The 10281-nt window shown below is 53.1% G+C and overlaps 1 protein-coding gene across 1 annotated transcript in view; it reads right to left on the reverse strand.

Moving 5' to 3' along the window:
* The window catches only part of LOC137895484 (echinoderm microtubule-associated protein-like 6), a 17367-nt gene extending 8497 nt beyond the window's left edge, over positions 1 to 8870 (reverse strand). Inside the window, exons 1-20 of the mRNA XM_068740958.1 lie at positions 8674 to 8870; positions 8033 to 8192; positions 6938 to 7036; positions 6769 to 6837; positions 6455 to 6640; positions 6242 to 6377; positions 5907 to 5980; positions 5689 to 5816; positions 5350 to 5487; positions 5134 to 5275; positions 3996 to 4110; positions 3617 to 3829; positions 3295 to 3462; positions 3057 to 3163; positions 2468 to 2586; positions 1688 to 1874; positions 1487 to 1592; positions 1300 to 1393; positions 408 to 508; positions 1 to 75 (exon numbers count right to left, since the gene is read on the reverse strand). The exon at positions 1 to 75 is cut by the window's left edge and continues 128 nt beyond it. Coding sequence (XP_068597059.1) covers positions 1 to 75; positions 408 to 508; positions 1300 to 1393; positions 1487 to 1592; positions 1688 to 1874; positions 2468 to 2586; positions 3057 to 3163; positions 3295 to 3462; positions 3617 to 3829; positions 3996 to 4110; positions 5134 to 5275; positions 5350 to 5487; positions 5689 to 5816; positions 5907 to 5980; positions 6242 to 6377; positions 6455 to 6640; positions 6769 to 6837; positions 6938 to 7036; positions 8033 to 8192; positions 8674 to 8870 — 2614 coding nt within the window. The remainder of the gene's footprint in view (positions 76 to 407; positions 509 to 1299; positions 1394 to 1486; positions 1593 to 1687; positions 1875 to 2467; positions 2587 to 3056; positions 3164 to 3294; positions 3463 to 3616; positions 3830 to 3995; positions 4111 to 5133; positions 5276 to 5349; positions 5488 to 5688; positions 5817 to 5906; positions 5981 to 6241; positions 6378 to 6454; positions 6641 to 6768; positions 6838 to 6937; positions 7037 to 8032; positions 8193 to 8673) is intronic.
* Positions 8871 to 10281: the final 1411 nt, after the last annotated feature.

Below are 10281 nucleotides of genomic sequence, written 5' to 3' on the forward strand. Positions count from 1 at the left end.
TGTAGCACACCGACATCATGGTCTCCGGCCGGCTGATGCTCCTGAACACACCACGCCTGAAAGTCAGACTGCCACCTGGAGGACAGATAGGGAAGGACACTAAAAACAAGATGGCTACCGCAGCGAGATGCTAGTGGCTGCTGCTCGCTTTGGGAGATTGAAACAGGGAGGTACATGTTAGCATAGGTTTGGTGAGAGACTGGAGGCGTCGTCCAAAACTATTATAAGTTAGCCTTTAGCTCTGCCAGATCAGCTTTGACTGACTTATAGTTAAAACGGGCCCCACCTGAGGGAGATAGCAGGTAGAAGCTAAGCTAGCTGGAGCACATTTAGCAAACAAATGAAGAGTACCTGCAGCAGTTGGGTGGACGTATGCTACTGTAGCTCTAAGGCTTCTAAAGGTTCACCTGCATGTTGCCAGAACTGGATATGTTTGATTCCCACAGTCACCAGTTTGTCCATCACCAGCGGATGACACCTCACCACAAAGATCTTGTCCTTGTGACCCCTGCCCAGAAAACAAAGAGAAGTACAGCAAAGCAAGCCGGCTAACGGCTGGAGCATTCAAACGATACTCGAGTATTATAAGTATGAGGCGGAGGTATTTAGCTGCGGAGGTAGTAGTAGTAGTAGTAGAGTAGTAGCAGAAGTAGTAGTCGTAGAGTACCGTAGTAGAGTACCGTAGTAGTATTAGTAGTAGTGTAGCAGTAGAGTAGTAGTAGTAGTAGTAGTGGAGTAGTCGTAGTAGTAGTCATAGAGTAGAAGTAGTAGAGTAGTATTAGTAGTAGAGTAGTAGTAGTAGTAGAGTAGTATTAGTAGTGTAGTAGTGGTAGTAGAGTAGTAGTAGTAGTAGAGTAGTAGTAGTAGCAGAGTAGTAGTAGTAATCGTAGAGTAGTATTAGTAGTAGTAGAGTAGTAGTAGTAGTAGTAGAGTAGTATTAGTGGTAGTAGAGTAGTAGTAGTAATCGTAGAGTAGTATTAGTGGTAGTAGGGTAGTAGTAGTAATCGTAGAGTAGTAGTAGTAGTAGTAGAGTAGTAGTAGTAATCGTAGAGTAGTAGTAGTAGTAGTAGAGTAGTAGTAGTAGCAGAGTAGTAGTAGTAATCGTAGAGTAGTATTAGTAGTAGTAGAGTAGTATTAGTAGTAGTAGAGTAGTAGTAGTAGTAGTAGAGTAGTATTAGTGGTAGTAGAGTAGTATTAGTAGTAGTAGAGTAGTAGTAGTAGTAGTAGAGTAGTATTAGTGTTAGTAGAGTAGTAGTAACAGTCGTTCTGATGTGGAAGGTAGGAGTAAAAGTATAAAACCTCGCAGTGGCCAGTTTCTCTCCTCTCTTCCAGTCCCAAACTACGACTGAATGTCCGTCATCCACGCCCACTGACACCAGGCTCCGCCCATCGCCTGCAGGAACAGAGAGGACAAGGTCTGGAGAAGGTCCTCGCCCTCCAGTCAGAGGATGAGATCCACAGAACAGGACGAAACACCTGAACACACCTGAGAAGTCCAGAGCACACACCCCCCTCTGGTGGAAGCCTTTAAGCAATGACAGACACTCCAGAGTCTGGATGTCCCACACATGGACGGCTGGGTCCCGCCCCACCTGGACGCACACATCACATGACCGCTCAATGCACTGCTCACCTTACACACTGTGTGTGTGTGTGCGTGTGCGTGTGCGTGTGCGTGCGCGCGCACCTGTCCCGTAGCAGCGTAGTCCTTCAGCGGGTGGATGCTGAGGCTCAGGATGTCGTCGTCGTGGCCGAGGTAAAAGCGCTGGCTGTGCTGCTCCCGGCTGTAGACCACGCCCACCGCCGCCACGTGATACAACACCTCCCCCCCCCGGGTGTAGAGCAGGTTGTTCCTGCAGTCGTAACCGCGGTAGCTGCACAGACACAAATATCACTTTGTGTTTATTTAATTTTGATGCAAACGGGTATCTTTAGTGGCTGGAACGCAGCCCAGAAGCTGATTGGTCTGGAAGTCTGTGGGCGTGGTCTCTGCATATTGGACAAAAAAAATAAAAAATGTTGAGAAGTTTAGCGGACCGGCTGTTACGGCTAACGGTTACGACTGGTTGGAGCCAAGCTGAATAATGGATTCAAATTACTTCCACTAATAATAGAACAACACGTGTGTGGAGGCTCCGCCCACCAGCGGCCAGGTAAAGATAACCAAATCTAAAAATCACGTCATCCTCTAAAATCTGCTAAATCTGCTCAAGGTGCTCCTCAGGAAGACGAGTACCGAAGAGCTGCACCTCTGGACGCTGACCAGCAGAGGGCGCCAGGCTCCTGCAGCAGCCAGCTCCATTACAAATTCATTTAGAAAAGGATGGTGCGCCACATGGACACTGAAGCGACCCCATGCTGCAGGTTTGACCTCTGAAGAACAATGAGATGAATGTTTGTAGGACACACGCGCACACAAGCACGCACGCACACACACACGCACGCACACACACACACAGTGTGTTACCCGTGTACAAACTGAAGCCGGAGGCCCTGATCCGGTCCTCTCTGTCTCTTCAGGCATCCAACCTGCTGTTTCTTCTCTCTGCTCTGCTGTTGCAGGTGTGGCAGATCCTCCTTATACACCTCCACGTGCGCACGCACGCACACACACACACACACACACACACACAAAGCCTGTTATTTCACTGTCAGGGATAACGTTAGCTTAGCATTTTCACCACTTCAACACACAGCAGCATGCTAAGTATTAGCTAAAACAAAACAGACAGGTGTTACCTGTAAAACCTGATCCAGTTCCCGGTTCTAAAGGGAACACCAAAACTACAGAGGATCTACCACTGACTAAACCTGGAACTCCATCAGCGCCAGCACTCGGTAGTTCCAGGGACGTCTGCTCAGCAGGGTCACCATGGTAACCACAATGAGCTCTGCAGCGCTGCGACTGATGGGAATACCAGCGAGGATTCAGAGGAGCCTCGCCAAAATGCACACGTTCATATCTGAGGCTGTTCCTAGGGCAGCGGAGGGTTCGCCGTCTTTCTCCAGGACTGCGCGTCGCCATGGAAACAACCCAGCTAACATGCATGTTGTACCTGTCTGTCGTAGTCGATCTGTGCTTCCTGCTCGATGTCAGAGTCGAGCTCCGGGATGTCCGACGAGTCGCTGTCCGACTCCTCGCTGTTGGAGTCGCCGAGGCCGTCTGCACGGAAGACAGCGAGTCGGACACGTTCTTCAGAACGGCGAGTTTAATGACCAACGTAGATCCACCTCAAGAACCTCAACAAGAACCCAGCACAGAACCGTGCCACGAAGAGATCACGGATCCCCAACCTTGTGTGTTCGGATCCGGTCCGCCTTCCAGAACAGACTCTGGTAGAAACCTCCACTGGAAGAGGGCGTGGTCAGCGCCACCTGTGCTCAGCGCCCACTGCAGGTCATGTGACCAGCGGACATTGGTCACATGGGCTGAGTGTCCAATGTACTTCTTGAATTTGGCTCCTAGGAGAGACAACCTCAATTTCACAACAATAACAGAGACAGAAGATAAAGACAGAGACAGAAGAGAAAGACAGAGACAGAAGATAAAGACAGAGACAGAAGAGAAAGACAGAGACAGAAGAGAAAGACAGAGACAGGAGAGACAGACAGAGACCTTTCCTCGGGCAGGGGAAGCGGTACAGCTTCACAAGTCCCAGGTCGTCTCCGGTAACGAGCACGGAAGCCGCGCGGTTAGCGTCTACGGCGTTGACTTGCGTTACGGTGGCGTATTTAGGCCAGATGCCGTTGACCTCAGGGCCCAGGACGCCACTCCAGGACGCCCAGCCCTGACCATCGACCTCTTCGTTAGCGACGACCGGCTTCCCCACTGCAGCGGGAAGAGGAGGAACCAAACGAGGTTCAGCGGGGGCCGTTTGGTGACATCACGCGGTCGTATCACATCATCGTGGCGAAGAGCTTAGCATTAGAAGCGGTTCAGCAGCGCTCCACGATGCGGGTCGTTGCCCGGGCAACCTCTGACAGCAGAGACTCACTGGGCATGCGGTAGAAGAGGCGTTCCCCAGCGCCATCGTTGGTCTGCAGCATCGTGCCGTCCAGAGACCAGTCCATGTGCGTGATGATACTGGTGGACGCGCTGCACTCCCCCACCTGCAGGAGGCCGGCAGAATAAAGAGCTGAACCCAGTCTGGTTACCTGAGGATCGCTGGTCTGTTACTGAAACGGGTACCGGTACTGAAATGGGTACTGGTTCTGAATCGGGTACTGGTACTGAAATGGGTACTGGTACTGAATCGGGTACTGGTTCTGAATCAGGTACTGGTACTGAAACGGGTACCGGTACTGAAACGGGTGCTGGTTCTGAAACGGGTAGTGGTTCTGAATCGGGTACCGGTTCTGAAACAGGTACTGGTACTGAAATGGGTACCGGTTCTGAAATGGGTACCGGTTCTGAAACGAGTACTGGTTCTGAAACGAGTACTGGTACTGAAATGGGTACCGGTTCTGAAACGAGTACCGGTACTGAAATGGGTACCGATACTGAAACGGGTACTGGTTCTGAAATGGGTTCTGAAACGGGGACTGGTTCTGAAACAGGGACCGGTACTGAAATGGGTACTGGTTCTGAAACGAGTACTGGTTCTGAAACGGGTACCGGTACCGGTACTGAAACGGGTACTGATACTGAAATGGTTGCTGGTACTGAAACGGGTACCGGTACTGGTACTGAAACGGGTACTGATACTGAAATGGTTGCTGGTACTGAAACGGGTACCGGTACTGGTACTGAAACGGGTACTGATACTGAAATGGTTGCTGGTACTGAAACGGGTACCGGTACTGGTACTGAAACGGGTACTGATACTGAAATGGTTGCTGGTACTGAAACGGGTACCGGTACTGGTACTGAAACGGGTACTGATACTGAAATGGTTGCTGGTACTGAAACGGGTACCGGTACTGGTACTGAAACGGGTACTGATACTGAAATGGTTGCTGGTACTGAAACGGGTACCGGTACTGGTACTAAAACGGGTACTGATACTGAAACGGTTGCTGGTTCTGAAACGGGTACCGGTACTGAATCCCAGGTAGCGGACCACCAGATTTGTATTCCTTACGTTGTTCATTGCTGCTTGGTGGCGACGGTGCGGCTCGAACCCGGAGTCCTACCTTCTTGTATCTCTGGGCGGCGGCGTAGATGTCGACCAATCCGTCGTTGGAGCCGACGGCGAGGTACGCGCCGTCCGGAGAGAACTTCATCTCGTGGATCACCTCCTTCCTGTCTTTGATGTGAACGACCTCTGTCATGTCTCTGAGACGGGGACAAACGTCCTGTTCATGGGACGTGAAGGAAGACAGGGACGTCCCTCCCCGTCGGTTCCCTACCGGACTCTCAGCACGGTGAAGGATCCGTCCTTCATGCCCAGAGCCAGCTGGTACCCGTCCACGCTGAACGCCACGCTACGCACCGCCTCCTCCATGTTGCAGCGGGCGATGAGGGCGTGGTCCGCCAGACTCCATAACCTGGCACACACAGTCACGCACCTTCAGACAGAACCAGAGCGCTCGCCGACTATCCGTCGTTCGGAGAACCCTTCAGTTCGCTCAGGTGGTTCGCTTCAGCAGGACGAGGCTCCGGACCGACCGGCACGTCTGGGTTCAACGCTCACCTGAGGTTCTCGACCCGTGACCCACCTGAGCGGCTCCCGGCATCGCTGCACTGACCTGACAGAGCGGTCGTCACTGCCCGTCACGGCAAGAGGCTGTTTGGGGTGAACGTCGAGCGCCCAGAGCTCGCCCTCGCCATGTCCCTGCATGATCAGCAGCGGCTTGTCCCGGTCCCTGACCATCACCTGGAACGAGTCGCGAGTCTGAGACTCGAATACAAGGCAAGCCTGAGGTCCAGTGACGCCCCCCGTCTCGGCGGGGGTCTCTGACCTCACCTCAAAGATCTCACTGTCCTGCGTTCCGACCAGGATCCGATCAGCTCGCCAGCAAACGCTGCGGACGGACAGACCTGATGGAGGAAGAGGAGGAGGAAGAGTGTGAGAGCAAACTGACTCGTCATCTGGAGAGTTGCCTGACGAGCCGGACCAGAAACCAGCAGTAGGTCAAGTTTACTGGGTGGGGCTGGACTGAGTCCACAGGGCGTGGCTACCCTGACTCTACAGGGCGTGGCTGGACTGCCTCCACAGGGCGTGGCTGCTCTGACTCTACAGGGCGTGGCTGGACTGCCTCCACAGGGCGTGGCCAGAGAGGTTGTACCCCGCTGCTGTACCTTTGTATCCCTGCTCAGCGGTTCGCAGGTCGATCTTGGCGATGCCTTTGAAGTCTCCGTCCCACAGTCGGACGCAGCCGTCTCTGCCTCCGGTGGCGAATCCCTCATCGCAGGCGAACATGCTGAAGATGCCGGCCTGCAGGAAGACACAAATGAGGTTTTAACCAACGGGGGGCGCCGCTGCCGTGTGACCTCAGCAGGCGTGCGTCTCACCCCGTGGGCGGCCTGAACGGTCCGAATCAGGTTGAGTCCCTTCCAGACATAAACGTCCCCGTTGAGCGCCCCGGAGTACGTGGTGTCCTCTTTAGCAGAGGCGACACACAGGAGGGTCTGCAGGTCGCCCCTCCTCCCGAAAAGGCCCCTCTTTGGGACGAGGGCGTTACCGCACAGAGCCCAGAACTACGGCAACAGAGAAGGGACACGAGCCACGGCTCGTCTTCAGATCCTGCTGAAGCTGCAAACAAGGTGTGTGGATTGTACTGTGTTCTTTTGTGTACTCCTGTGTTCTACTGTGTACTACTGTCTACCTTGATGTGTTTTACTCCACAGCTCACCAGACGGTTCTGCTGGAATGGATCCCAACAGATATCGAAGATCTAGATGAAAGAAGACATGAGAACACACACACACACTGTAACACACACACACACACACACACACACACTGTAACACACACACACACACACACACACACACCCTGTCTGAGTGTCCGGTGGCAGTAGCCAGGATCTTCCCTCTTTTCCACTCCCAGATGCATAACGTGTTTTTAGCATCCAGGCCAACTGAGGCTAACCGCTAGAGGGAGAGAGAGAGAGAGAGAGAGAGAGAGAGAGAGAGAGAGAGATTTCAAAACTTTATTTTGACAAATATTATAATACAGTAATAATAATTGACAACTAAATAATAAAAGACAACTAAAAAGAATAATTGAAATGTATTTGACCCATAAATGTTATGATGACGACGATATTCAGGGTTTGGAGTCATTTAGACACTGTAGTCGTGTGTGTGTGTGCGTGTGTAGGTGTGTGTGTGTGTGTGCGTGTGAGTGTGTGTGTGTGTGTGTGTAGGTGTGTAGGTGTGTGTGTATGCGTGTAGGTGTGTGTGTGTGTGTGTGTAGGTGTGTGTGTGTGTGTGTGTGCGTGTGAGTGTGTGTGTGTGTGTGTGTGTGCGTGCGTGTCACCTGTCCGTCCGCGCTGAACGCGAGGCAGGCGATGCCGTGTGTGTGTGTGTGCGTGTGTGTGTGCGTGTAGGTGTGTGTGTGTGTGCGTGCATGTGTGTGTGTGTGTGTGTGTGTGTAGGTGTGTAGGTGTGTGTGTGTGCGTGTAGGTGTGTGTGTGTGTGTGTGTAGGTGTGTGTGTGCGTGTAGGTGTGTGTGTGTGTATGCGTGTAGGTGTGTGTGTGTGTGTGTAGGTGTGTGTGTGTGTGCGTGTGCGTGTGCGTGTGAGTGTGAGTGTGTGTGTGTGTGTGTGTGTGTGTGCGTGCGTGTCACCTGTCCGTCCGCGCTGAACGCGAGGCAGGCGATGCCGTGTGTGTGTGTGTGCGTGTGTGTGTGCGTGTAGGTGTGTGTGTGTGTGCGTGCATGTGTGTGTGTGTGTGTGTGTGTGTAGGTGTGTAGGTGTGTGTGTGTGCTTGTAGGTGTGTGTGTGTGTGTGTGTAGGTGTGTGTGTGCGTGTAGGTGTGTGTGTGTGTATGCGTGTAGGTGTGTGTGTGTGTGTGTAGGTGTGTGTGTGTGTGCGTGTGCGTGTGCGTGTGAGTGTGTGTGTGTGTGTGTGTGTGCGTGCGTGTCACCTGTCCGTCCGCGCTGAACGCGAGGCAGGCGATGCCGTGTGTGTGTCCGTCCCGGAGCAGAGAGACGGTCTGGACGCTGAAGGATTCCCACACACACACGTAGGGATCCTTTCCCACCTGACCCGTCGCCACTAGGGAGCGCTCCGGGTGCAACGCCAGGCTGAGGGGGCGGAGTCAGAGGAGAGATCTGAGAGAATCTCTTTATTGTCTGTTTAAAAATTACAAATGGACAAACAAAGACGTCCCAATAAAGAATATAGTCGGATTGATTGGCGTTGCTGGCGGCGACGGAATGTTTATATTCATTGAGCCACATCGGACTGGTTTTACCGCTCGATGACCTTTGAACCTCAGACTAACAGTGAATTAAGTGGTTCTTGTTTCAGAATAAAACCGGAAGGTGAGTTTATTCAGGCTATTTTTAGCTGCTCCTGGATGAGTGTGTGTGTGTGTGTGAAGGTGTGTGTGGAGGTGTGCGTGTGTGTGTGTGTGTGTGTGAGTCAGGTTCGTCCAGCAGGCAGAGAGACAGGAAAGGAAAATCATCGACGTCTGTAGAGATGATGATAATAACACATCCCACAACACACACACACACACACACACACACACACACCACCAGTGCATCCATGTGATTGGCTCACCTGATGATGTCATCGCTGTGTCCCAGGTAGAACCTCTGGCTGTGCTCTCTGGCGTTGTAAACCACGCCCACCCCGGCTACGAAGTAGACCACCTCCTTCCCGGCGGTGTAGTGCAGGTTGTTCCGGCACTGGTGGCCCCGGTACCCGTAGACCCAGTCCAGGCGGAGCCGGCAGCCGGGGGCGCGGCGCTCCGACATGCTGGCTCGGACGGGACGTCCCACCTGGATCAGGACTCACCGCAGGTCCTCCTGAGAGGTGGAGACGTCTTCATCGGTTCTTCTTCTCTGGATGCGACGGAGACAAAAACTGTGAAATACGGGTGATTGATGAGGGCTGAGTAATCAGATTACAGTACTCAGTAATCCAGGTGAAACGGAGTTTAGGCCGTCTGGCTCCACCTTAAACGCATCTTCATCATCATCATCATCATCATCGTCATCCTCAGAATTTCTCCCGGTTCCTCCGCCTGATTAGAGATTATAATCCTTTAGATCTAACCCCCCACCGGATGGATCACCGGATGGATCACCGGCGGCCGGAGGCACCGCGACAGAGACGCGGACGATCCCCGCAGATGATGCTCCCCCAGCGGGCAGCGGAGAGGCGACAGTCCTGATTCCCCGCGGGCGGAGAGCATCCTTCCGCTGCAGCTCGGCGGCTCCGCCCGCCCCCCGGCGGCCAGCCGGGCGGACGCCGCTTAGAGCCGACCTTAGCTGCCCGGTGACCGGAGACCGGAGACCCTCACCGACCACCGACCCCTCTCCGGGACGTCTCGTCGCTGCTTTTCCGTCCGACGAACACAAACGTCAAATTAAAAAAAGGGTTAGAAGTAGCTTCCGCTGACGGGCCTACCAAAATAAAAGCCCCCGTGGGCAAATCGTGTAATCAATAAATCTGGACCCGTGGGATGACGTCTTCACCTTCATCATCAACCGCACGTGTGCTGACTCACGCGGCGTGGGTCTGGTTACCATGACTACAGGACCGGACCGTCAAAGGTTGCTGGTTGAAAACCAAACCGCTTGACTTCCCTCTGGACGTCATTTAACGTTTATCATTGAACAGTTCCCCTTAAATATTGAACCGGATCAGTTTAATCTCAAATATTTCACATGTTCTTCAGAGAAACTGCGAAACCAGCTGCTGGATTTTATTTTGAAGGTCAAATCGCTACACTTCCGTGTTGAGTGTGGACAGATCAAAAGACGCCCCGTCGGAGAGACAACACCCGACTGCGATGCCGCGAAGGATTATGGGACTATGTGTTTTCATTAAACATTAAAAATACAAATCCCAGCAGCAGACCTCCGGCCAGCGGCGTCATTGAACTGATCAGACTAGTTTAAAGCATCTGAAGGAGGAGACTAGTTTAGAGCCCCGCCCCCAGCGGCCTGAACGTCACCGCCTACTGTCACGTCAGAGAGGACGCGGTGGGACCGTGGGTTCTCCTAGTCAGACGTGGGTTCTCGTCGGCCGACGTGGGTTCTCCTCGGCCGACGTGGGTTCTCCTAGTCAGACGTGGGTTCTCCTCGGCCGACGTGGGTTCTCCTCGGCCGACGTGGGTTCTCCTAGTCAGACGTGGGTTCTCCTCGTCTGATGTGGGTTCTC

Source organism: Brachionichthys hirsutus, chromosome 7 (genome assembly GCF_040956055.1).
Source record: "Brachionichthys hirsutus isolate HB-005 chromosome 7, CSIRO-AGI_Bhir_v1, whole genome shotgun sequence".
NCBI classification, from domain to species: Eukaryota; Metazoa; Chordata; class Actinopteri; order Lophiiformes; family Brachionichthyidae; genus Brachionichthys; species Brachionichthys hirsutus.